The 23,995-nt window shown below is 62.5% G+C and overlaps 12 protein-coding genes across 12 annotated transcripts in view; 6 read left to right on the plus strand and 6 right to left on the minus strand.

The window, feature by feature from the left end:
• Nucleotides 1-1,975, minus strand: part of RHTO_03729 (pre-rRNA processing protein Mrd1) — a gene marked incomplete at both ends in the record, with an annotated part of 2,753 nt that extends 778 nt beyond the window's left edge. The window contains 6 exons of the mRNA XM_016417398.1: nt 7-348; nt 413-556; nt 620-883; nt 941-1,066; nt 1,142-1,621; nt 1,688-1,975. Of these exons, the coding sequence (XP_016271314.1) occupies nt 7-348; nt 413-556; nt 620-883; nt 941-1,066; nt 1,142-1,621; nt 1,688-1,975 (1,644 nt within the window). The remainder of the gene's footprint in view (nt 1-6; nt 349-412; nt 557-619; nt 884-940; nt 1,067-1,141; nt 1,622-1,687) is intronic.
• A 184-nt stretch (nt 1,976-2,159) lies between these two features.
• On the minus strand, nt 2,160-4,519 carry RHTO_03730 (molecular chaperone; the record flags this gene model as incomplete). The annotated part of the gene is made up of 8 exons (XM_016417399.1): nt 2,160-2,447; nt 2,509-2,661; nt 2,724-2,831; nt 2,887-3,384; nt 3,439-3,524; nt 3,598-3,777; nt 3,843-3,903; nt 3,983-4,519. The coding sequence occupies 8 exons, from the start codon at nt 4,517-4,519 to the stop codon at nt 2,160-2,162; spliced, it is 1,911 nt and encodes a 636-aa protein (XP_016271315.1).
• Nucleotides 4,520-4,620: 101 nt separating this feature from the next.
• On the plus strand, nt 4,621-6,137 carry RHTO_03731 (mitochondrial 2-oxodicarboxylate carrier; the record flags this gene model as incomplete). Its single annotated transcript, XM_016417400.1, has 9 exons — nt 4,621-4,642; nt 4,784-4,858; nt 4,926-4,930; nt 5,001-5,101; nt 5,176-5,499; nt 5,562-5,631; nt 5,689-5,767; nt 5,838-5,875; nt 5,940-6,137. 9 exons carry the CDS (start codon nt 4,621-4,623, stop codon nt 6,135-6,137), a joined length of 912 nt encoding a protein of 303 aa, XP_016271316.1.
• Nucleotides 6,138-7,269: 1,132 nt separating this feature from the next.
• RHTO_03732 (p21-activated protein kinase) lies at nt 7,270-9,828 on the minus strand (the record flags this gene model as incomplete). The annotated part of the gene is made up of 5 exons (XM_016417401.1): nt 7,270-7,344; nt 7,410-7,744; nt 7,781-7,904; nt 7,963-9,414; nt 9,478-9,828. The coding sequence occupies 5 exons, from the start codon at nt 9,826-9,828 to the stop codon at nt 7,270-7,272; spliced, it is 2,337 nt and encodes a 778-aa protein (XP_016271317.1).
• Nucleotides 9,829-11,341: 1,513 nt separating this feature from the next.
• RHTO_03733 (importin subunit beta-1) lies at nt 11,342-14,474 on the minus strand (the record flags this gene model as incomplete). Its single annotated transcript, XM_016417402.1, has 10 exons — nt 11,342-11,365; nt 11,422-11,763; nt 11,832-12,308; nt 12,365-12,436; nt 12,498-12,642; nt 12,701-13,437; nt 13,496-13,645; nt 13,703-13,778; nt 13,838-13,914; nt 13,992-14,474. The coding sequence occupies 10 exons, from the start codon at nt 14,472-14,474 to the stop codon at nt 11,342-11,344; spliced, it is 2,583 nt and encodes an 860-aa protein (XP_016271318.1).
• Nucleotides 14,475-14,767: 293 nt separating this feature from the next.
• RHTO_03734 (U6 snRNA-associated Sm-like protein LSm7) lies at nt 14,768-15,414 on the plus strand (the record flags this gene model as incomplete). The annotated part of the gene is made up of 5 exons (XM_016417403.1): nt 14,768-14,785; nt 14,839-14,995; nt 15,077-15,148; nt 15,215-15,314; nt 15,378-15,414. The coding sequence occupies 5 exons, from the start codon at nt 14,768-14,770 to the stop codon at nt 15,412-15,414; spliced, it is 384 nt and encodes a 127-aa protein (XP_016271319.1).
• A 201-nt stretch (nt 15,415-15,615) lies between these two features.
• On the plus strand, nt 15,616-17,097 carry RHTO_03735 (dolichyl-diphosphooligosaccharide-protein glycotransferase; the record flags this gene model as incomplete). Its single annotated transcript, XM_016417404.1, has 5 exons — nt 15,616-15,733; nt 15,794-15,901; nt 15,957-16,470; nt 16,531-16,669; nt 16,732-17,097. The coding sequence occupies 5 exons, from the start codon at nt 15,616-15,618 to the stop codon at nt 17,095-17,097; spliced, it is 1,245 nt and encodes a 414-aa protein (XP_016271320.1).
• A 180-nt stretch (nt 17,098-17,277) lies between these two features.
• RHTO_03736 (mitochondrial small subunit ribosomal protein S19) lies at nt 17,278-17,747 on the minus strand (the record flags this gene model as incomplete). The annotated part of the gene is made up of 4 exons (XM_016417405.1): nt 17,278-17,296; nt 17,365-17,478; nt 17,537-17,639; nt 17,705-17,747. 4 exons carry the CDS (start codon nt 17,745-17,747, stop codon nt 17,278-17,280), a joined length of 279 nt encoding a protein of 92 aa, XP_016271321.1.
• A 1,432-nt stretch (nt 17,748-19,179) lies between these two features.
• On the plus strand, nt 19,180-19,883 carry RHTO_03737 (60S ribosomal protein l20; the record flags this gene model as incomplete). The annotated part of the gene is made up of 3 exons (XM_016417406.1): nt 19,180-19,368; nt 19,492-19,668; nt 19,731-19,883. The coding sequence occupies 3 exons, from the start codon at nt 19,180-19,182 to the stop codon at nt 19,881-19,883; spliced, it is 519 nt and encodes a 172-aa protein (XP_016271322.1).
• A 415-nt stretch (nt 19,884-20,298) lies between these two features.
• RHTO_03738 (A1 mating-type pheromone receptor) lies at nt 20,299-21,563 on the plus strand (the record flags this gene model as incomplete). Its single annotated transcript, XM_016417407.1, has 4 exons — nt 20,299-20,496; nt 20,552-20,873; nt 20,929-21,364; nt 21,419-21,563. 4 exons carry the CDS (start codon nt 20,299-20,301, stop codon nt 21,561-21,563), a joined length of 1,101 nt encoding a protein of 366 aa, XP_016271323.1.
• A 16-nt stretch (nt 21,564-21,579) lies between these two features.
• On the minus strand, nt 21,580-22,388 carry RHTO_03740 (60S ribosomal protein; the record flags this gene model as incomplete). Its single annotated transcript, XM_016417409.1, has 2 exons — nt 21,580-21,639; nt 21,705-22,388. 2 exons carry the CDS (start codon nt 22,386-22,388, stop codon nt 21,580-21,582), a joined length of 744 nt encoding a protein of 247 aa, XP_016271324.1.
• Nucleotides 22,389-22,510: 122 nt separating this feature from the next.
• On the plus strand, nt 22,511-23,991 carry RHTO_03739 (DNA-directed RNA polymerases I and III subunit RPAC1; the record flags this gene model as incomplete). The annotated part of the gene is made up of 8 exons (XM_016417408.1): nt 22,511-22,573; nt 22,666-22,845; nt 22,910-23,039; nt 23,102-23,224; nt 23,280-23,395; nt 23,456-23,522; nt 23,587-23,811; nt 23,879-23,991. 8 exons carry the CDS (start codon nt 22,511-22,513, stop codon nt 23,989-23,991), a joined length of 1,017 nt encoding a protein of 338 aa, XP_016271325.1.
• Between the last annotated feature and the right edge of the window lie 4 nt (nt 23,992-23,995).

The following is a 23,995-nucleotide window of genomic DNA, read 5'->3' on the forward strand; positions in this document are numbered from 1 at the left end:
GTCGACAGCAACGGGCGCGCCTTTCGACTGCTCCTCGTCGCCGTCGCCGTCGCCGCCGCCGAGAGGAGCGTCCCAGATCGCAGCCGGGGCCTTCTCGAGGTACAAGACGCTACCGGCGAACTGCTTGTAGACGAGGGCTTTCCAAGCTTCTTGGGCGCTGTCGCGATCGCCCATTTCGATGATGGCGAGCGTGCCCGACGGCGGAACGAGAAGCCGACTGACGGTGCCGTGTGCAGCGAAGAGCGCCTGGACAGCGGCGGGCGAGGTGGCGTAAGGGAGATTCTTGACCAGGATGCACGTCGCCGACCGCGGACCGGGACGGGCGAAGGCATCGACGTTGACGTGTTGCTGCGCAACAAGAGCATGGGCATTAGCGTGCGCGCCCTCCCGGGCAAGTCGAAACGTCACTCACGCTCTCGAGGTAGCGCTTCGTCTCGGAGAGCGTATGCGCTTCGGCAAGCGCAACCTTGACCGCGGGATCGGACGACGAGGGGTCGAGAAGAGCGGACTTGGCGACCCCGAGGCGGTCCGCAACGGCCGCGAGAGCGGCATCGGGCTGTACAGGCAGAAAGGCGAGTGAGCGGAAGGACGGCTCAGGACCGCGAGGGAGGAGACGTACGTTGAGGTACAAGGCAGCCCAGCTGAAAGCCTGACCGGCATTCTCTTTGCGCGCTGCGAGGCGCTGCTGCTTGAGTGTCCCGGCCGTCGCCTCGTCCGCCTTGCGTGGTGCCCGGCCGACGGCTGGGAGGATGTGCAGGAGGCGGCCCTGGAAGATTGTGCCGTCGAGTGCTGCGCGTGCTTCGAGGGCATGCTGCGGCTGGGTGAAGGTGATGTAGGCGATGCCGCGAGGAGTCGACTTCGACGGGTCGCGGGGAAGGTGGACCTGCGAGCTGCGGGTCGGCACGCTGGTCGTACGTGCGAGTAAAGGGCTTGTACGCACTTGCTCAAGGGGGCCGTAGTCCTCGAACAGCTGCTCGAGGTCGGCCTGAGTGGCTGCGAAGGGCAGATTCCGGACAAAGAGGCGGCCCGTTTCGGCGATCACCTCGTCCTCGTCCCGGTGTGGAGGCTGACGGCGCAGGTAGGAAGCGGGGTAGAGCGTCAGCAAGAACGAAGGAAGCGAGTGCAGGCGGTCTTGGCGCACCTGGTCCGAACCTTGCTCGCCTGACTTGGTCTCGGTGTCGGCGACCTGCTCGTCCTGCAGAAAGGAGCGCTTCGACTGCTGGGCGTCGTCGTCCGGTTCCACGACGTCGATGGTGCGCTTGAGACGCTTGGCGAGGTACTGCTCGTCTGTAAGCGACTCGTCCTGCGCGACGCCGTCGTCTGGGGTCGACTCGCGAGGCTGAGCGGGCTCGGCCAGTCTCTCAGACCCCCGGGCCTCTTGCGTCGAGCCGTCTGGCGGTGTGTCCTGCTCTCGTGGCTCGGCCTTTGGCGGGATGTGCAGCGGCGCGGACAGCTCGGTGGCGCCCGCTGCTGCGACGGGCTGCACCGAGTCTCGGCCGGTCATGACGGCGAGGAACTCTGTGAAGCGATCCGCCTTCTTGCCTGCCGCCTGCAGCACTCCGCCGTCGGGAGCTGCGCCGGCAAGCCTGGGGCGCTTTGCGGGTCGAGGCGCCTCGCGAGTCTGCGCGGGCGTCGAAGGGGTCAGCCGGATAGTCTGTGCAGAGGCTCATCTCGGCTGTGTACGCACGCTCTTTGCCCAGTCCGTCTTGACCCTTGCGCCGCCCCTTGCGCCTGCGAGCCATGCTCCGCTCGCCCACTGCCTGACGCGGTCTGCGTCGTCGTGCGAGCTGAACCCAGCGAAAGCGATGCAGCGGGATGACCCGTCTGGCCTGGCGAGGACCTTGAGGTCGGTGATTGCGGGCGTGGTGGGTGGGCAGCGTTGGATGTGGGTGCGGAGGTGGGTGGTGTCGAGGGAAGGGTGGAGGTTTGTGAACACGACTCGAGTGAGCTGGCGTGTGTCGTTGTCGTTGCCCATCTCTGTCCCAGCGAGAGTTGAGCGCGAGTCGAGCGAGTTGAGCGAAGGACGAAGGACGAGCCCGTGCGCCGGGTCTCATCTCGACGCGACAAGAGGCGGTGCACACAGCCCGACAGGAGGATAACTTGTCTACTGCACAATGCCGAGAGCAGCCTTCTGCGTCTCCAGGTAGATGCGACGGGCTTCAAAGGGATGACGGGACCGGCCTCCTACACTCCCGGTACAGCTTGCCTACGGGTACATGGCTGTCGAGTCGCTCGCACAGCAGGAAAGCGCCGCTCAGCTTGCGATTGAGGCTGTACGTCTCCTCTGGCGGCGGCTTGAGACGATGCTTGAGCATGATTGGGATCTGCTGCCGGATGCGAGCCGTAATAGGTGGTCCCAGGGTCCCGAACGGGAACGGGGACGGTGCTGAGTCGCGGAATGGTGTCGCGAGGGAGAAAAGTGACTCCAGGTGTGCGTCGACCATAGTCTGCGGGTGAACAAGTCAACTCACTCACGCGGATGCGGAATAGCGAAGCAGATCCACGCACGGCGCCCTCCCCGCCCGTCAGATACCCTAGCTCTTGCGAGAGCTGTATAGCCTCATCCCTGTTCTCGGCGATGGCGGCGTCAAGCAGATTGGCGTAGACGCGCATGAAGTCGGCGGAGTACTCGCGTGTTGCTCCGAAATCTACGAGCTCGAGCTGCGGCATGCCCAAAATGTCAGGCGTTCTCGCAGCCTCCAGGAGGATAGATTCGTGCGCACCTTGCGTGTGCGAGGGTTGTAAAGGAAGTTGCTCCAGTTCGGATCGGTCTGCATGAGTCGGAAGTCGAAGAGCTCGTACATGCAGAGCTGCATGACCCTCGTGCCGATCTGCATCGCGATCGAATTCAATGTGAGATTCGTCAAAGTGAGCAAAGCTGCGCACCTCGTCGCGGGTCGCCTGATCGAGCGCAAACACGTCTTTGAGCGGACGGCCAGTCATCATTCTCGTTGTGAGGACCATGGGCCCGCAGAGTTCGTCGACGACCTCGGGCACATCAAACGAGTCCGCAAGAGCCGAGGCGGCGATCTTGTCGCGCATCTTGCGTCCGCATTGCGCCTCGCGGAGGTAGTCGCACTCGTCCTCCAGCTCTCGCCCGAGCACTCGCAGCGTGTTGTCGAGGTAGAGACCGCGTGGCAATGCTGCACTCGCGACGAGTAGCCAGCGCAAGGTGCCGAGGTCGCTCGTGATGGACTGGCGGACACCCGGAAACTGGACCTTGACGGCGAGCTCTTCGAGGCCGTTATAGCGGTCCCGCAAAGGCGAAGCTTGGGCGAGCTTGGCTCGGTGTACCTGTCCGATTGATGCGGCTGCGAACGGACGCATATCGAACGTCTCGAAGTGCGTCTGCCAGTCGTCGCCGAGGTTGTCCGCTAGGACTTGCTGTGTGCCCGCAGGTCAGCCATGACTCGCGAGAGAGTGCATGAAGCAACGAACCGCTGTCTGCCATTCGGGCATGAAGTTTGCGCTGTTCTGTACGCGTTGAAGTATCGCTTCGAGTTGCGGCGGAAGCTGCTTTGTGTCTGCGCGGACCAAGACAAGGTCGACACTGGACGTCAATACGGGGCGTACATGGACGACTCGGCGCAGACTAGCCTTGGATGCTGAGGAACTGGCCGAGCTTGAGTGCGGCACCGCGCATCTTGGACAACTTGGCGACCAAACGCTCGAGGTTGGCCTCGCTCATGAGTAGCGACTGCGAAGACCCGCCTGACCGAGTCGACGAACGACGGAACGCTTCGCTCGCCATGCCGACGCCGAGCGTAGCAGCGAGGCCTGCGGGCGATCGACCGAACGAAGGGTGAGTGTCGCTGCCGACGCCGTTGTTTACACTGACTCGCCTCCGTAGTGCATCAAGCGACCGAATCGGGACGAAGGGACTTTGGAGGCGATGGCATCGGCCTGTTGTCGAGCAGAGTAAGGCGAGGTCAGTCATTCACGACGTTACATGAGAGCTGAAGGAGGGGTCTGCGAGACGTACAGCTAGCCGAGGTTCCGTGTACTCTTCTTGTATGTCATCTCGAACGGTCTCTTTGGCTGGCAGGTCGAGCTGAATGGGTGACGGCGCGAGCGAGGGAGCGTCATACGAGCGAGGCGATGAGGTATCGAGGGTAGCGACTGGGTCAGATGGGAGTTGGGCGGTACGGGGAGTCTCTGAAGGAGGTGATCTCGGTTCTGGCTGCGGTGCTGAAGCGGAGAGAGCGGAGAGAGGCGGAGGAGAGGGTCGATCGTCAGGAAGCGAGGTCGGCGGGGGAGGAACGGGAGCGGTCGCTGCGAGCGGGGTTGCCGGTGGTACGGGTGGCCTGAGTGCTCGCCCGGGAAGCTGTGTGCGCAGTTGTACGTCCCCAGGGTGCGTGTGAGGCTGGGTGAGGCTGTCGCGGAGTGGTGAGCGATGAGGATGCGGTCGCGGGAGTGAGCGGGTCTGGCGGAGCGCGAGTGCCGCGCGTGCGAGGCTGAGTGCGCCTGCTGCAGCCTGCCCGAGTCCAGCGTGCGCCCGTCGCCCTCGTGCGCTCGCCATCAGCGCCAGAGTGAACCCGCTCGCTATCGCCGGCGCCGTCCGCTTCGCTCGCTCGTCTCGCTCACCGCGCTCATCGACTCGCACGCACGGCAGCCCGCACGATGGCACAGCAGGAGCGCAAACGTACGTCCGCACCAACTCCCGCTGTCCGCTTCACCCGCGAGGCCTCCCCACTTGCTCGCGCCGCGGCTGTTCCGTCCAGCGCTTCCTCGCCGTCGCGTCGTCTCAGAGGGCCCGCCTGACTCGCCGTGAGCCCGCCCGCAGCCCTCCCCTTCGCCTACCAGTTCCTGGCAGGCGCAATCGCAGGCGTGACGGAACTCCTCTGCCTCTACCCGCTCGGTGCGTCCTTCCTTCTCCTCGCTCGTTGCCGCCTGTCCTGACGAAGCGACTTCGCGCCGCTGAACAGATGTCGTGAGTTGCGGCGTGCCCAGAGAGGCGGCGAGGGTCGCGCACTGAACGCTTTGCTTTGCCCGCCATCCAGGTCAAGACTCGCATGCAGCTGCAGGTCGGCAAGGCGGTCCCCGGCGCAGAGCACTACGACGGCATGGTCGACTGCTTCCGCAAAATCATCGCCAAGGAAGGGTGCGTCGCACGCCAGACCCGCATGGCGCCTGCAGACCACGACGCGCTGACCTTTGTGCTTGGCTCGCTCGCAGCGCTGGCCGCCTCTACCGAGGCCTCGTGCCGCCTTTGATGCTCGAGGCGCCAAAGCGTGCCGTCAAGTTCGCCGCCAACGACTTCTGGGGCAAGACGTTCAAGCAGACGTTCGGCGTCGACAAGATGACCCAGAGCCTCTCGATCCTCACCGGCTGCAGCGCAGGCGCAACCGAGAGTGTCGTCGTCGTCCCCTTTGAGCTTGTCAAAATCCGTCTCCAGGACAAGAACAGCACGTACAAGGGACCGATGGACGTCGTCGCCCAGATCGTCAAGAAGGACGGTCCGCTCGGACTGTACGCTGGCCTCGAGCCGACGTTCTGGCGGTTCGTCACACGCTTCTCGTCGAGCTCTGCGAGGAATCAGCTGACGGTGGCATTTCCTCCAGGCATGTGATGTGGAACGGCGGCTACTTTGGATGCATCTTCCAAGTCCGCGCCCTCTTGCCCAAAGCCGAGGTCCGCTGAGCGCCTCGTCCTTCCATCTGATGCCCTGAGCTGAGCGTATTACCGCAGACCAAGTCGGCTCAGCTCTTTAACGACTTCGTCTCGGGTGCCGTCGGCGGTTTCGTCGGTACCGCCTTCAACACTCCTTGTGCGTTAATCTCTCACCACGACTTGGAGAGGCTCTTCTGAGTGCTCATGCTATGCACGCGCCGCTGCAGTCGACGTCGTCAAGTCACGCGTGCAGAACTCGGTCAAGGTGCGCTCCTTCCTGCTCTTGCGCCCGCATCCGGCTTCTTCAACTCATGCTCGTGCTACTCCAGGTGGCGGGTCAGGTACCCAAATACAACTGGACATTCCCGTCGCTCCTCCTCATCGCGCGGGAAGAAGGCGTCGGCGCGCTCTACTCTGGCTTCCTCCCGAAGGTCTTGCGACTCGCACCGGGAGGCGGTGTACTCCTGCTCGTCGTCGAATTCACTCTCGGCATATTCCGCAAGCAGCTTGGCCCGCCCTATGTCTGAAGATACTTTGCAATTTTCGTAGACTTGCTAATCGAGGACAGGCAGCATCCCGCTCGCATCGGCTGAGGCTCGCGTTCTGGCGGCGAGAGGTACCGAGGACGACAATTGCAAAACACCAATAAAGATACGACGCTCGCCCCAGAACCTCCTCGCAGCGTCCTCCGAGATGGCTTGACCGGACCTTGCCTTGAAGCGCTTGCGACGGCGAGTGATGACAGGGAATCCGAGCGATTGAGATGCGGCGGGCTGCGAGAATGCATGCAAGGGCGTCAGGTTCTGCCAGTCGCGACTCAGGAGAAAGAGGAGGACTCACGGAGGATTAGGCGACGGTGCAACCGTTGCGGGTCCACGAGATCTCCGGGTACTTGGAGACGGTGCAACCGTTGCGAGTCCACGAGATCTCGGGGTACTTGGAGACGGTGCAGCCGTTGCGGGTCCACGAAATCTCCGGGTACTTGGAGACGGTGCAGCCGTTGCGGGTCCACGAAATCTCCGGGTACTTGGAGACGGTGCAGCCGTTGCGGGTCCACGAAATCTCCGGGTACTTGGAGACGGTGCAGCCGTTGCGGGTCCACGAAATCTCCGGGTACTTGGAGACGGTGCAGCCGTTGCGGGTCCACGAAATCTCCGGGTACTTGGAGACGGTGCAGCCGTTGCGGGTCCACGAGATTTCGGGGTACTTGGCGACGGTGCAGCCGTTGCGGGTCCAGGAGATCTCGGGGTAGGCGACCATGTTGTTGAAGAGTGGAGAGTAGGCGGGTGTTTGGAGAGGAGGAAGGCGAAAGAGTTGGCTGAGGAGGGATGTAGGAAGGAGAGAGCGTCGAAACGACGAGCGGCTCTCAAATAGCCACCGAGAACAAGGGGAGACGACAAGACAAGCCTGCACAATGGACAAAGGTCAGCATCGACGAACAAACGCAGACGAACAAACGATCATGGAACAAAGGGCAGACGACAAGAACAAAGGCCCTCGACGCATCCGAGACAGGGCGTGTGGATTGCGTGTGGCAGCGATACGGAGTCAAGTGAAGGCTCGCAGCGAGTATGTGGACGCAGTGGCGATAACAACCCTCGGAGCGTATCATCGAGAAAAAGAAGAAATAGAACCAATTCCTCCTTCCAGAGCCGAGCTTCATCGCGCCGTACTACGGAAGCGTAGCAGCGGTGCCAAAGCTGCGGGCGGGCACGCCTTCTTCAGAAATTCGTGCTGTGTGCAGGCGGGGAGGGGATGTGAGCGGTCGGCGGCTGCGCGGCAAGAGAGATCCGACGCACCTCGAGGAGTTCGTCCGCTGTCGCTCGCGACTTGACGTCGACACAGAGGCAGACGGCGAGGAAGTTCTTGAGCTCCTTGCTCAGCTTTTCGGGCTTTTTGAGGGTTGGCGTCCCGTTCGTCGCGATGAGGTAGAGCGCTTTGAGCGGTTCTTCATCGAGATACGGCGGTTCGTTCTCAATCATCTCAATCGCCATGATGCCGAGAGACCAGATGTCGACCTTTGCGCCGTACTCCTTCTGCTTGACGACTTCGGGCGCCATCCAGTACGGCGTGCCGACCATCGTCGCGCGCTTTGACTTCTGGTCGGTCAGCTTTGCACAGAAGCCGAAGTCGGCTGCGGAAGACAACGACTGTCAGCACTCGTGATGACTGGCAAGAAAGGCGCTTGACTCGCTGATCTTGACGTGTCCGCGCGCATCGAGGAGCACATTGTCGCTCTTGATATCGCGATGGATGATGCTCTGGGCGTGAAGGTGACGGAGACCCTTGCACGTCTGCGGGGAAAGACGATTCAGCGTGCAGAACGGCCCAAGCGGGCAGACGTCCACGCACCTCGTTGGAGATGCACGCGATCTGGTCCTCCTGGAGGGTGTTGCTGTCGATGATGTCTGTGAGAGCTCCGCCCTCCATGTACTCCATGACGACCCAAAGCTCGCTTCCGCCCACGAGGAACGAGTCGAGGAAGTTGACGATGTTGGGGTGCTGACTCTCCTTCATCACGAGGATTTCGTTGACGATGAGCTCTTTCCGAGGCTGGTGGCTCAGGTCCATCTGCTTGATCGCGACGCGGGCACCGTCGGCGAGGACCTTGGCCACGAAGACGGAGCCGGACGCGCCTTGCCCCACCTTCTTGATCTTGGCGTAGAGACCGTTCGGGTCGGCCGGCGAGCAAACTGAGCGCAGCTTGGCCATGATCTGCGCCTCGGAGAGCGTCGAAATGCGCCGGTCGCCAGCCGCCTTGTCAACCTTCTTCGAAGAACCGCCTGTCTTCGGTTCTTGCGGCCCGTCACCGCCTGATCTCGCCGTCGCTGACGCCGCACCTGCCGTGCTCGCTGCGGATGCATTCGTTCCTGCGAGCAATCGCAGAGGTTTTGCGCCTACGGGGAGAGGTGCAGATGCTGGAGGGGGAGGCGCGGGACGCAGGTTTGCGGGCGAAGGTTCGTGCAGGTTGCTTCGAGAGGACGCCGTCGTAAGCAGAGGCCGCAATCCGTTGTTGGGAGGAGGCGGACGAGACGGTGCGGTCCCCGGCGGAGCTGGTGGAGCGGGCCGGCCGGGCAAGAGTACTGGTCTGTCCGGAGTCGAGGCGGACGCAGGCTTCGGCGCAGTGATGACGGGTGACGCGGGCGAATGTGGAGACGGGATCGATGAGGAGGTAGAGGAGAAAGAGGGTAGGCCATGGGCTGGGCCTGGGAACGGTCGAGGCGCTGTTGTCGACGTCGAGGGGGAAGATATCGCGTGGTTGGCGGGCGACGGCATGCGTGGCTGGCTTGAGCTCGATCCTGCCAGACCGGTCCCGGCTTCGAAGCGAGAACCTGAGTCCGCAGCGGCTCGACCTCCTTGGTCGGCGCGCAGGGCGCGACCTACGTCGGTCATGCCCATGCTCGTCGTGCCGAGCCCGAATTCGTCTCGCTCGCGCTTCTGAATGTTGGTGTAGAATTCGAGAACGTCGAGCACGGCCTGCGGGTTCTTCGCATAGTCCTCCTTCGTGATCGCGCTGCTCGTCAACAGGCGGGTCCACTGCTCCGGCAGGCCCGTAAACGCGCCGCTGACCGGGTCGAAGCCGACGTGCACTTGGTGGACAAAGTTGGTGGGGCTGGAGACACCCATCAAGGGCGAGCGCTCGTAGATATCGTCCATCCACGCGTAAAGCTCCTTGTCGGACCGCAAGGCGAGGTAGTACGTTCGGACTGGTGTTGTGACGGAGATGCAGAACGGCTTCAGGTCTTCTCGCGAGACGGCAGAGACCTCCGCGAGCTGAATGACCGTCGAAGCATTGCCTCCGCTCTGTGGCACGGCAACCGTGAGCCCGAAGCGGGTAGGGAGGAGGGGAAGAAGGATGTCGCGCACCTCGTTCTTGTAGAAGCTGAGCGACTGTTCCCGCAGCACGAGCCACTTCTTGCTCCAAAGCCAAGCGCGCAGCCCGTCCTCCTTGACGCTGACCCATCCTCGCCGCAAGATTGTCTGCGCCGCGCCTGACGAGCTCGCGACAGGCGAGGCGTCGTGGACGGGCCGATTCGCCGTCGACGATGCCAAGCTCTTCGGACCCTGCGACGCCGCAAAGGGAGCATAGCCCGCGGGTGCACGGGACGCGGAAGGAGGGACGGGAGGAGCGGGGCGACTGGGCGTGAGCGACGGCGGCGCGTAACCGTCGGGGTCGCCTGGGCCGTACGTGTGCAAGAAGCTGCCGTTCCTGGCCATGACTGGCTGGCTTCAATCGCCTGGCTGGTTCAAGTCGGGCTTCGAGAGGACCTTGCGGGGGAGGAGTCGGGTCGACAGTCACGCTGCGTCGCTGCTCGGGGAGACGAGCGAGATGCACAGGGGCAGTCCTATTCAAGCGGCGGAGACAGTCTCGACCAGGCGCAGCAGGAGAGCGAGCGAGAGTTGGACGACGGGCGAAGAGCGCGACGAGGACCCGACGCGACTCTCTGCCAACGACCGCTCGCTGGCTGACCAGGCAGACTCGCGAGACAGACTGGGACGTGCACCGAACGACACAGCGAAGGTGCACGCAGCGCTCGTGGCTCTTCGCCTCCGCCAACGCTCTCACTCTGTACCCCGTCCTCGACCTCGACAGTCCGTGGTTCTCCCGCTCGTGGAGTCGGGTCGGCAGCTTGGCGGACAGGCTTGCAGCTTTGGCACCGCTGCTACGCTTCCGTAGTACGGCGCGATGGAGCTCGGCTCTGGAAGGAGGAATTGGTTCTATTTCCTCTTTTTCTCGATGATACGCTCCGAGGGTTGTTATCGCCACTGCGTCCACATACTCGCTGCGAGCCTTCACTTGACTCCGTATCGCTGCCACACGCAATCCACACGCCCTGTCTCGGATGCGTCGAGGGCCTTTGTTCTTGTCGTCTGCCCTTTGTTCCATGATCGTTTGTTCGTCTGCGTTTGTTCGTCGATGCTGACCTTTGTCCATTGTGCAGGCTTGTCTTGTCGTCTCCCCTTGTTCTCGGTGGCTATTTGAGAGCCGCTCGTCGTTTCGACGCTCTCTCCTTCCTACATCCCTCCTCAGCCAACTCTTTCGCCTTCCTCCTCTCCAAACACCCGCCTACTCTCCACTCTTCAACAACATGGTCGCCTACCCCGAGATCTCCTGGACCCGCAACGGCTGCACCGTCGCCAAGTACCCCGAAATCTCGTGGACCCGCAACGGCTGCACCGTCTCCAAGTACCCCGAGATCTCGTGGACTCGCAACGGTTGCACCGTCTCCAAGTACCCGGAGATCTCGTGGACCCGCAACGGTTGCACCGTCGCCTAATCCTCCGTGAGTCCTCCTCTTTCTCCTGAGTCGCGACTGGCAGAACCTGACACCCTTGCATGCATTCTCGCAGCCCGCCGCATCTCAATCGCTCGGATTCCCTGTCATCACTCGCCGTCGCAAGCGCTTCAAGGCAAGGACCGGTCAAGCCATCTCCGAGGACGCTGCGAGGAGGATCTGGGGCGAGCGTCGTATCTTTATTGGTGTTTTGCAATTGTCGTTCCTCGATACCTCTCGCCGCCCGAACGCGAGCGTCAGCCAATGCGAGCACCGCGGACCGGACGTTGAGAAGTCCTGCTTGCTCGACCTCCCGTTCTCGAAGCCTGGTGTGCGCAGTGAATGGATGCCCGTGACAGACGAAAAACGAAGTTATGCGAAAGTGCTAGAACGAAAGGCAAGATGAAGGAAAAGAAGACTGGGTGCGTGCGAGAGAAAGCTACAACTGGCTAGAGCTACTGAGTCGCGCGTCGCACCATCTGCGTGACCAAATCATCAGTACACGACAGCGGTGAACGAAGCAAGCAAGACGCACCTCGCGCGCCCACTTGGCAACCTTCTTCGTTTCCGAGCCGCCCATCTTGGTTCTTCCCGCCTTGAGCAGATCTGCGACCCACGACGAGCTGAGAGGTTCCTTCAGCTGACCATTCGGGAACGCCTCTGCGAGGTCGCCCAAGAGCCCAATCGCGGATCGAAGAATGGCCTCGGTCCGGTCCTGGTCGGTCAACACGAGGTGCAGGAAGGCGAAGATGTCGCTGATGTAGGGTAGCAGGATGTCGACCTTGCCGCCAGTCTTGAGACCGCCGATGATGCCGGTGTACGCCTCGAGAATGCCTTCGCGCAGCGTGTTGACGTAGTCGACCAGGTCGTAGTTGTTCTGCGTGCGCGGGCGCATCAGTCGGACCACATTACCGCGATCGTGATCGGACGGGGGCGACAACGTACCGGATCCGCCCGCATTTGGCCTGCTTGCTGCAGAACCTTCATCGTCGTCTCAAGGAATGGCTCGAAGGCGGGTCCGACTGCAAGAGCGACATCGCCGAAGCAGCTAAGGATGGGCGGCTTGACGCTGCGATGCAGGACCGGACTCTGCAACGCGTTGAGGAGGCCCTGCATGAATTGCTGGCAGTAGGGAAGGCTGGCGTCCCCGAGGGCACGGCAGAGATCTCCGATCGAACCGACGGCGATCGAGCACAGCTGATAGGCCTCATACGACGAGAGCGCCTCGAAGAGGAAGGGCGTGAATGCCTGGATGTACTTGCTGAAGTCGGACTCGAGGGCGGTAGTCATTGCGCCGATCGCCAAGAAGGCGTCTTCGACAACGGGTGACTGGTTGCTGGCCGTCGCAATGAGTTGGAGGAGGAGGTTCATGATGCGGTCGCCGAGAGGCTGGATCTCCCGACCAAGTCGCCGGACGATATTCTGCGATTCTCGCACAGTCAGATCCAGCCAGTCTGCGAGCCAAACGGGAAACGCACGGTCAGGAGGCTGCAAATGTTGACCTGCAGTTCGTTGTAGTTGTTCCGGTCATCCGAACCGACGAGCTGGCCCTGCAGAGAAGAACGAACGGATCAGCATGTCCCGGTTACGGCGGCAGGAGGAGCGCCGCACCTGCATACCGAGAAGCGCTTCCGAGCGGTCGAGTGTCGCAATGACCAGCTTGGACACGATGGGCAGGCAATCCGAGGCCGAGTGGGTTGCGAGGGCGGAAAGCGCCTCGTATGCGGACGTGCGGGCGTTCGCCTCGTTGGTCGGCCTGTGCAGGCACAACACGGATCAGCCGACCGCGCTTGAATCGTATGAGCGGGACGTACCGTTCGGCCAGCCGGAGCAGAGCCGACACGAGAGGATCGTAGTAACCGCTGAGCGGAGACGTATCGGCTGAGGCATCGCCGAGCTGCTCGGAGAGGTTCATGATCGTCCAGCAGCAGTTGCTGACGATGCGCGGCGACTGCTCGAGGCCGGAAACGAGGGCGGCGACCATCGGTGGAAGGTGCGTGTCGAGCTTGATCGTCTTGACGAGCACGTCTGACACGCGTCCAAGCGTCCAGGCAGTCGTGTCGCGGACGTGCATGACCGGATCCGCCATCATCTCGATCAACGTTGGCAAAGCTTGTTCGACGAGCGGCGCGAGGATCTTCTCGCCCGGTCCGTCGAGGATGGACCCGAACGCCATGACGGCGGCTTCGCGGAAATGCCAGTCGGCGCTCTTGATGTTGCCTTCGACGAACGGGATGATTGGCGAGACGATGGCGTCGCCCACGGCCTGGGCGAGGAGGGCGAGGCAGGTTCCGGCAGCCATCGAGACGTTCCATTCGTCGTCTGTCGCGTCTTCGTCTTGCTTGGTCAGGAGAAGGAGGAGAACCGGGAGGATTTCTGGCAGGGCGACACGGGCGAAGTGCGAAGACTCGCGCTCGGGAGCCTCACTGTACTCGGCCGCCTCTTCCGCCTCGAGCGCCAGCTCAATCTCCTCGTCGCACACGGTCGACCAGAATTCGACAGCCTGCAGCGCGACGTTCTCGTCGGCGTGCTTCATGCCAAGGACGGTGAGCTGTGTCGAGGCGGCGTCAGTGCGAGTCCGAGCAGCAAAGAATCAGTCTCGAACGCACCCCGAAGAGCGCCCGCTCCATGTAGAATTTCATGTAGTCGTAGTAGAGCTGCATGATCTTGACGAGGCACGCAAACGCCGCGACCTGAACGTCGGAGGACGATGACTGCGTCGCTTCGCAGACGACCTGCATGATGTAGTTGCGCTCGCCCTGCGTATGCAAGAGTCAGCGCCAATCGACCCGCCTGCTGACACCGAGCCCACGCACCTCGCGACTGAAGTTTTCGCGCACGAACTCGAGTGAGTTGTACAAGGCGTTGACGGCGGCGAGCTGGACCTCGGTACTGGCGAGAGGACGTCCGGGTCAGTCTGGGCAGCGAGCTTGACGAGCGGCGGTACGCACTTGGGCTCCTCCTTCCGCGCGCCTTGAACGACAGCCGTGAGGATCTCGTTGGACTGGGCTGCGAGGATCTCGGGTTTCTGCAGACGGAGACGAGGGTCGTTGTGAGCCTCGAGATTCCAAGGAGCGAGGGTCTTGTCGACCATGCCCAACTCACGATCGCCTCGCAAATGTAACCGATCGTCTGCAGGGTCGCCTGCCGCAGGTGCGGATTGTCCTGTCGACTCGCCAACTCGAGCAACTGTCCAACAAGCCCGACCCACATCCCGGCCGGCAGTTCGACGGCGGCGACCGCCGCGATGACCTGCCCAGAGACGTTCCGCGCGCTCCGCTCGGGTGCTGCAAGCGTCGCGAGCGCATCGTGCTTGACCCGGTCGCGCGTCGCGGGGTCGAGGTTCTTCCACCTGTTGGCGTACTCTTCCTGGCGCGGCGCCTCCCTGGCCGCGAGCGCGTTCTTGATGGCGAGTCCTGCGGCGTTGCGGATGTGTGCGGGCGCCTGTGCGTCTGCGAGCGTCTGCGAGAGGCTGGCGAGGTAGGCGGAGGGGTTGGATGAGAGGAACGAGAGCAGCTGCGACTCTGCGAGCTCGCGCTCCTGGTGGTTCGGCGAGAGCGTGGCGGCGAGCACAGCGTTTGCGTCCATGGCCAGCGCGTTCTGCGTGCCCCCGTAGCAGGTGTGGGAGAGGGAGGGAGGACGAGGGTCGCCGGACAGTCTCTAATCCCTTGCATTACAACCTGGTTTGTATTGAGCCATTACAACTCGCTCATCTCGCTCTGCTGGCTTCAACACACCTCGACGCTTTCCTGGTGAGCAGACGCCGAGCTCTCATAGGCGGACACACCCGCTTCTTTGCCCATCGCTCCTCGCTTCGACGCTTCCGCCGCCTCTTCCCCCTCCCGCTCTCTCCTCTCATCAACGCTCCGCGCGCTTTCGCCATGAACTCGGACGCACGAGTGAGTCTTGCTTCATTCTTGAACGTTTCTGTTGAGCTGAAGCCGTTTCGCAGGGCCGCGGGCGTGGCCGTGGAGGTCGAGGTGGTGCCGGTCGCGGCGGAAGTGCTGGGAGAGGAGGAGGCGACGACCGACCGCGGCGAGAAGCGATCCTCGATCTCGCCAAGTACGTCGACAAGCAGATCAGGGTCAAGTTCACTGGCGGACGCGAAGGTGCGTTTCCCTTCTGACATCTCGCTCGCGCGCCGTTCCTCATTCGGTGTGTTGTTCCGCCCCTTTGTCGCTTGGCTGCAGTGACCGGGACATTGAAGGGTTTCGACCAGCTCCTCAACCTCGTCATGGACGACTTGGAAGAGACTGTCAACGGTGAGGCGGCCCGGCCATGCGCCTTTGCCCCTCCCTTCACGGCGAGCTGACGCTTTCCTCCCGCAGATCCGGCTACGGGTCTCCCTTTCGTCCCGCAACAGACGCGAGCACTCGGTCTCGCCGTTCTGCGAGGAACTAGCTTGGTCGTGATCAGTCCGCTTGACGGGTGAGCGCACCTCGACAATCCTTGCGCAACTCTCGCTGACAATTTTCGTGGCCATTGATGCAGTGCGGAGGAGATTGCCAACCCGTTTCAAAGCGCTTGATAGTGCAATGAAGGGCGTCTGTCTAATCCGAGAGGTGGGATTCCGACGGGAAGTTGAAGAGCGAAGAGGCGAGTTCCTCCGCGTCGGAGCTGCGCTGAGAGCTGTTCTACGCTCCGGAGCTGCGAAAGCGTAAAAGCGATGCGTCTGCTGAGTGCAGGCTTCTTCACTCGCTTCGCTGCTTCCCAGGCTTGCTTCAGCGCCATGACTCGCATTGCTTTCCTGTGCCTGCTGGGACTCGTACACGGTGCGATCGCTGCTCGAGTCTTAGTCGCATCAGACGGCGCGCCATCCCATGGGCGCTTCCTCGAGTCGCTGCGAGGTGCGAAGTTCCGCCGCACGTAGCCGGCGACAGAACTTGCTGACGTGCATGGCTTCTCAGACGCAGGCTACGAGGTGGATACGGGTACTGCGCAGACCGCTGCGGCCAAGCTGCGGGACGAGGGCGGGCGTTTCGACCATCTCATCGTGTTCGCCTCCCCACACAAGCGTGAGTGCTGGCGCACAACTTGCGGTAGTGGTGCTGACTCACAGGTGCCGCTCAGAAACGCCGACTGAACTCTCGCCGCAAGCACTGGCGCGCCGCCTTGACGCTGGCGCCAACCTGCTCCTCATCACTTCCCCCGAGTCGGCGGAGATCTGGCGAGATTTCGCGCGCGAGTTCGGCGTCGACTTTGACGACCGTGGATCCTTCGCCGTCGATCATTTCAGCTACGCGACAGAGGACGACGACGGCACGCACACCTTGCTCGCCATTCCGCCCGCCAGCGCACCTCTGCCTTTCGTCTCTGCCGCGACTCGGGCAGGCCCACCGATTGCGTACCGCGGCGCTGCGCACTCTACGAGTCGCAACCCCCTTCTCACTACCGTTCTTCACGCCTCGTCGACCACTTTCGGCGCGACTCTCGACGGAGTTGTCTCGTCCGATGACGACAAGCTCGCAGGCAGCGCAACGAGCTTGGTGAGCTCGTTCCAAGCTCGCAACAACGCTCGCGTCAGCTTTGTCGGATCTTTCGACCTCTTCTCCGATCGATACTTCGCCGAGGGCGCGTCGACAAGGTTCGTACCTTCACGCTCGTGCGGAGTTGGCTGCGCTGACGACCACGAGCCCGCCAATAGGTTCGGCAACGCTGCTTTTGCGCGCGATCTCGTCGACTGGACGTTCCAGAAGACGGGCCTGCTCGTCAAGCGCTCCTCGCAAGTGGTGGTTCCGGGCGATCAAACTTCCCGGTCGTCATACCAGGTTGGGACGCAGTTGGTGCGTTTTCGCAGTCAGTCCGATGGCTTCAGGCAAACGGTGACGGTTGCGGCTTTCCACAGGTCTACTCCCTCGAGGTGGCCTCTTCCGAGCCGTACCAGTCGAACGACCTGCAGCTGGAATTCGGCATGCTCGACCCGCACGTCCGCACCGGGCTGCTTGCGACCGAGGTCGACCAGTCCAGCAACGTCACAAGGTACAGCACCCAGTTCAAGGTCCCTGACCGCCACGGCGTTTTCACCCTCCGAGTGGATCATCGACGACCTGGGTGGACCCGCATCCTGGATGAAGTCGTCATGTCGGTGACGCCACCTCGTCACGACGAGTACGACCGCTTCATCGGGGGAGCTCTGCCGTTCTACACCGGAGCGGCGAGCGTTTCGGCCGCCTTCCTCATCTTCATCGTGCTCTGGTCGCAGCAGGCCTAGTCTGAGCGGTCCGCAATGCAGCAGCTTCCCTCTTCACCTGGCCTGGATTTGCGATAGGAGCGCATGACGGACGAGGCGTGACGATTACAACAGGAGCGAGAGGGCAGAAATCTGGGAGAGCTGGCGCAACCGTGCAGGCCGCTCAGGGTATGGGCGGTTTGAGCAACTGTCTGACGAGCTCTACCGTCCTTTGCTAGGCCTACGAGAGCACACATAAATCAGCAATTCCGTTCTTCCGAACCTTCCGGCGCCGAGGGAGGAACGTACGTATGCCGCGCGGGCTTCTTGCTGTGGGCGAACTCGCCGAGCTTGTGGCCGACGTGTGCCGGGGTAACATGGAGCGGGATGTAGTCCTTGCCGTTGTGGACGAGGAATGTCGCTCTGTTCGACGGGAGCTCGTGAGCACAATCCTGGGCGAAAGCACTGGACACGGGCGCACCCGACGTGGAACGGCATGATGGTGCAGTTGCGAGCAGTTGTACGGATCGGCGAGTTGGTCTTGATGGCTTCGGCGAGGCCGGGGAAGGGGACAAAGTACGGCACTGATGAGGAAGACGAGTGAGCAACGCAGGTCGCGAGGCGGCGTCGGTGGGACGCTCGTGCACACCTTTCCACTTGGACCTGCTCAGCAAGACCGGCGAGCGCCACATGGCTGGTGCGGAGGCGAAGGCAGCGAGTGGAACGGGGTGAAGGATGGCGCTCTCGAGCAAGACGGATAGGCAGGCCCTTGCAACTTTCTCTGAGGTCGCTTCGGACAGCTCGTTGCTCGCATGGGTTCTTTGCACCGTTCTACAACTCTGTCGGAGCAAAGGAAGCGCGTCAAGCGAGGCTGTTCGTCCGCCTGCTCTGCCTCTTCTCCTGCCTCGGAGGCAGAAATCGCCGGTGTGACAGCTGCCAAACGACAGGTTACTCCGCACCAATCTGCTGCATCCGCCCGCTCACGCGCCGGGATAGGCGAGAGGTGGTGGTCTCGATAGCGCAAGCCGATTCAGTCCGCCGTTCTCGGTCAAGGGAGGCTCCGGCGCTGCGGGAGGTGGCCAAGCACAAGAATGTGGGACGATCGAGCGACTCAGAGGTCGCTCACCAAGGCGGCCTCTTATCCTGCGCGTGAGGGAAGAGAGGCAGCAGATCCAGGGTGTCCTAGGAGTGAATCTGGTCAAGCCGTAGGCGGAGTCCTCCGATAAGCCGCGCGAAGAAACGCGCCAGAGCAGCTGTGACTTTGTGTGCCGTCTCGGCGAGGGGGACTGGCGGTCACTGGTGCGACGCTTGCGAGTTGGGCGCGAAGTGACGGCGCGAAGACGAGGTGCCGGTTCGCGACAACTCCTGCCAGCTCGCATTCTCCCTGCGACGTACCAGTCCTTCGTAGGCCTCCCAAACGCACGCATGCACTGCCTGCCAGAGCCTGTGCGAGTGGGCGAGCAAGTCGATGAAGAGGCGAGGCGGAGGAGAACGAGGCGACGTCGCGCGGTCGGACGAGTTTGAGCGAGTTGGTTGGGTGTGCAGTGAGCGGTCCAGCAGTAGCGTATCCGTGCAGTGCCAGTCCTTTGAGCGTGCGAGCGAGGCGAGAGAGCGCGTGGCTCGAGCGTGCGCCCCGAGCTGGTCCTGGCCGCGCTCGCCCCGTCGCCTCGCTTCGTCCCGCCCCGCACAACTCGAGGTCGACCACCACACCGACTAAGGTGAGCACTGCAGACAACCCCCAACACTCGCACGCAACCACACCCCGGTGAAACTCCCGTCAGGCGAGCGCGCGACGAGGGACCCCTGGGCGCCGTCCGAGTGCTGACTTTGCCTTGCCCGCTCATCCTCGCCCTCCGACACCCTCGACGCCCGCCTGGACCCTTCTTGCCACCCCTACGACACCTCTGCTCGCCCCGCCAACCGACGCGACCCCTCCCCGACGCCTCGTCGACTCGCCACGACTCCGCCCTTCCCACCCCCCCTTCACTCGCCTCGAACCCGCACTCGCACACCGTTCCGCGCTCCATTCCCGCATCGCCGAACCGACTCGTTCTCACGCTCTCGCGCTCCGACCTTCTGCGCACCCTCGAATCGCCGTTGTTGGTTACGGGTCGCTCGAGTAGGATGGGCCGCTTCCAGGAGTACCAGGTCATCGGGCGCAAGCTCCCGTCGGACAAGGAGCCGCAGCCCAAGCTCTACAGGATGCGCATCTTTGCTCCGAACGAGGTTGTCGCCAAGTCGCGCTTCTGGTACTTCTTGCGCAAGCTCCGCAAGGTCAAGAAGGCGACGGGCGAGGTCGTCGCCGTCAACGTCGTGCGTCTCGTTCCTCGGTAAACTCCCAGGAGGAAAGGCGTAGCGGAAGAGTGGCAAAGGCGCGAGCGGGAGAAGCGACATCAGGACGTAGGCGGTGCTGACCCGCTCGTCGTGTGCTTGCAGATCAGCGAGAAGAAGCCGCTCAAGGTCAAGAACTTCGGCATCTGGCTCCGCTACGACTCGCGCTCCGGTACCCACAACATGTACAAGGAGTTCCGCGAGCTCTCGCGCGCCGACGCCGTCCACGCCTGCTACCAGGACATGGCCGCGCGCCACCGTGCCCGTTTCCGCTCGGTTCAGGTGCGTCTTGCGTCCCCTTGCACGTCACTGCGAGACTCCAGGACTCATCTCCCGTTGCACAGATCCTCCGCGTCGCCGAGATCGAGAAGACCGCCGACGTTCGCCGCCCGAACATCAAGCAGCTCCTCACTCCCAACCTCCGCTTCCCTCTCCCTCACCGCGTCGTCAAGAGCCGCAGCCTGTTCCTCGCGAACCGTCCCTCGACTTTCTACTAGGTTGACGGCGGTTACCGTGCAATGGTATCTCCATGCATTTGTCACCTCGCAGTCTCCGCTACGATGCTGAGAGAGGTGAAAGAGGTCAAGCGTTTGCGCATCATAAGCCAGCAGCCGACATCATATGTAGCGAGCGTGGGGCGGGGCATAAACGAATGTGTGCGCTCGTGTGTGCGCTCCCCTCATCGCTCGCTCTCCTCCTCTTCCTTCTCCCTGGCTTCTTCCAGGTCGCGCTGCCGTCTTCTTTCTTGTCTCGACCGATCAGCTTCGGTCGTGGCGCCGTTCGAGCCTTCCCGCTGACCCAAGCTTCCGAGACACCTCTCCCCTTTGTTCTCTTCGTCTTTGTTGCTCGACAGTCGACAGCTGGCGGCAATGCTTGCCTGTGAAGCTCTCTTCCTGACTCCGCCCACTCGCCATGTTCAGTCCCGCCTTCGCCGTGTTCAACTTCCTCAGCATCGCCTTCGTTCTCCTCCCAGCGGCATGGCACTGGACAGCGCGCAACACAGCGACCCTGCTCTTCATCTTCTGGTGTTTGGTCACGATCGTACCTATGGCCATCAACAGCGTCGTCTGGTACAACGAAGTCGACATTCGAGCTCCGGTTTACTGCGATGTACGCGGCAACGACCGTAGATGTCTTCGACGAAGCTGACGACTTGCGCTCACAGATCATCACTAAGCTGCGAATTGGCGGCGATGTCGGCATTCCTGCAGCGACCCTGTGCATCACTCGCCAACTCGAAGCCATCGCTGCCGCTCGACAAGCCCAATTCAGTGCGAAGGATCGCTACCAGCGGAGGATCGTAGACCTCTCCATCGGCCTAGGTCTTCCCCTGTTGGTGATGAGTCTGCACACCGTCGTGCAGGGTCATCGGTACGACGTCATTCAGCGCGTCGGATGCATCCCTGCGGTGTACTGGAGCCTCCCGGCCGTCTTCCTCGTCATAATCTGGCCGGTCATCCTCCTTCTCGCCGCTGCAGTATATGCCGGTAAGCTTTGCTTGTCTTCTAGAGTGGTAGTCATCGCTCACATCTCGATACCCAGGTCTCGCCGTCCGCCTGTTCATCGCACGACGATATCAATTCGCTCGCCTCCTCGAATCCTCGAAAAGCGCCATCTCCACCAACCGTTTCATCCGACTCATCGCCCTCTCTGTCACACAAATCGCCTACTCTCTCCCCGTCGCGCTTTGCGTGCGCATCATCCAATTCACCACGATTCCCCTCAATCCCTATTCTAGCTGGGACAACGTGCACTACGGCTTCAACTACGTGGGCACGGTCACCCTGCAGCAGTTCGAACTCGGGAGCAAGACGTATTTGCGACTGCAGGAGTTGAACTACTGGCAATACGCCTTCTCCTGCACCCTCTTCTTCCTCTTCTTCGGTCTCGGCGAGGAATCGCTAGCCAGTTACCGTCGGTGGGGCATGGCAGTACTTCGTCTCGTCCGTCGACGACCAGCATCGGAGGACCATAAGAGGTGCGCTTTCGTAACTGCTCCTCATGGGAACGCAGCTGATCGTTCCTTATCCAGCCCCCTACCTCCGGCAACGTCCATCTCCTTGCCGCCATATCCACGCAGCGACTCGACGGCAACGGAGGAGCGCGAGAAACGGGGTTTCACAACTACAGGCGGCGTGTTCGTGACGATCGAGGAGAACGATTATGCGTCTGTTTAACCATGTACAATACACACTACTTCTTCTTCACCTCCTTCCTACGAACCTGTTCGTCGCCGACAAAGATGCCCTTGCCCTGCGAGAGAAGCGAGTTAGCGTGTCCTGACACGGGCGGAGCCAGGCGGAGGGAGAGGAGCTGACATTGTACGGCTCGGGAACCCTCCACTTGCGGATCTTGGCGGCGAGCTGCCCGACACGCTGCTTGTCGATGCCAGTAAGGAGGATGGAGGTAGGGGCAGGAGTCGCGGCCGAGATGTCGAGCGGGAGGTCGATGAGGACGGGATGCGAGTAGCCGAGCTTGAGGTTCAGGCGTTGCCGAGATCGCCCAGGAAGCGGATTCGGCACGTCTTCGACGGTTGCGCGGTACCCAACGCCGACGAGCCGCAACGGCAGAGTGTACCCCTCGGAAACCCCCTTGACCGCGTTGGCGAGAAGGGCGCGCGTGAGTCCCCAAATCGCCCGCTGGTGCTTGACCTTGGCGTCGTCGACGCTGACGGTGAGCGTGCCGGCGGGTGGTGCTGCAGAGCCGGACGAAGAGGGTGCCGCGGTCGACGAGAGGCGGACGAAAGGGTGTATGGGCACGAGGAGCTCGCCCTTGGGTCCGCGGACGCGTGCAGAGGGCGGGCTCGAAGTGGAGTGCGCGGAGAGGTCTGCGAGCTGGGGCGGCGCCTCGAACGAGACGGCGGGCGGGAGAGGGATGGGGTTGGACCCGACGTGCGAGGACGCGGCGAGAGAGGACGAGAAGGGGCGCGCGAGGCGGGGCGAAGGTGTGCGGGTGGATGAGCGTAGAGCTGCGAGCATGTTCCGCTGTGCAGGCGCGGCCATGGCTGTGAGCGAGCGTGTGAGCGGGTCCAAGGTGATGAAGCGGGGCGGTCGAGCTGGGTCGGCGGTCGACCACGCGCTGCTCTCGCTCTGCCTGCCGCCCGAGTGCTCCCGTGCTGCTCGCCATGCCCGCTCACACTCCCGCAGACAGGAACCTCGTCCGCATCGGCAAGGAGCGCGTCGAGAGCGTGCGTCCTCCCTCATCTCGTCGAGTGCACCGCCTTCACCCGTCCACAAACTGACCCGGGCGCAATGCTCCTGCGCTTGTGTGCTCCTGCAGGTCTCCGCGACAGACTTCCCCGGTCACCACCCTGGCGAGAGCCACCACTGGGACCTCGACCACTTCCGCTCCAACCTCCGCGTCCAGGTCAACTCGCTCAGCCCGACAGCGCTCGAGTTCGACCTCGTCGGCGTCGATGCGAGCGTCGCCAATGCCCTCAGGAGGATCGTGATCGCCGAGGTGCGTTGCTGTGCTGTCGCCGAGCCGCTGTCTCTTTCCGAGTTGACCTCGCACCTCTGGCCAGGTCCCGACGGTCGCCGTCGAGAACGTCTACGTTTGGAACAACACGTCCATCATCCAAGACGAGGTCCTCGCGCAAAGGCTTGGCCTCATCCCCTTGGCCATCCACCCTCGCAAGCTCGACATGAAGAAGAGTACGTTCGTCTGGATTGCCTCAGCCGTCCTGCCCGAATCTGACATGGCCTTGTCCGTACAGCGCCGGACGAGCCGCCCACGGATCTCAACACAGTTGTCTTCAGCCTCATCGCGCGATGTGAGCGGCGGAAAGACGTCAAGAAGGGCGAGACGGATCCTCACAAGATTTGGAGCGGCGTCGAAGGTGCGGGCAGACCCCCGTCTGTGCTCGCTCGTCCACTGACGTCACGATGGCGCAGTGCTGTCGTCGAATCTGTCCTTCAGCTCGCGAGGAGGGCAGGACGAACTCTTCGGTGACCGACCGCCGAAGCCTGCTATCGACGACATTCTCGTAGCCAAGATGCGCGGCGGTCAGGTGCGGCTTCCACACTGCCCTGCGTTCTTGCGCACTCTTGCTGACCCCGAGGGCGCACAGGAAATCGTGGCCGAACTGCACTGCGTGAAGGGTATCGGCAAAGATCACGCCAAGTGGTCCCCGGTTGGTACGTCTTGCCCGCACCGAAAGACTCGCCGCTCGTCAAGAGAAGCTGAGACCGTCTCCTGCAGCCACCGCCTCCTATCGCCTCCTCCCGACTATCGATATTCTCGCCGACATTCCCCCCGAGCTCCACTCCAAATTCGAGGCGTGCTTCCCGCCCGGCGTCATCGAGCAGAGGGGCGGTCGCCTGGTGGTCGCAAACGCTCGGCGGGATACGGTCAGTCGGGAAGTGCTGCGGCACCCGGAGTTCGAAGACAAGGTCAAACTCGGACGTGTGCGAGATCACTTCATCTGTCCGTCCCGCACGTCCTCTCGTCCAGCTACAAACTCTCAGCTGACCGCTCCTTGTCACTGTCGCAGTCAGCGTGGAGTCGGCGGGTCAATACCGCCCGGAGGAGCTGGTTCCGGAGGCTATCGACGTGCTGCTCGCCAAGATCCGCATGGTGCGAGAATGTGCTCGCGCTTTGTTGTAGGAGC

This window comes from Rhodotorula toruloides (genome assembly GCF_000320785.1).
Source record: "Rhodotorula toruloides NP11 unplaced genomic scaffold Scaffold22, whole genome shotgun sequence".
Taxonomy (NCBI): domain Eukaryota; kingdom Fungi; phylum Basidiomycota; class Microbotryomycetes; order Sporidiobolales; family Sporidiobolaceae; genus Rhodotorula; species Rhodotorula toruloides.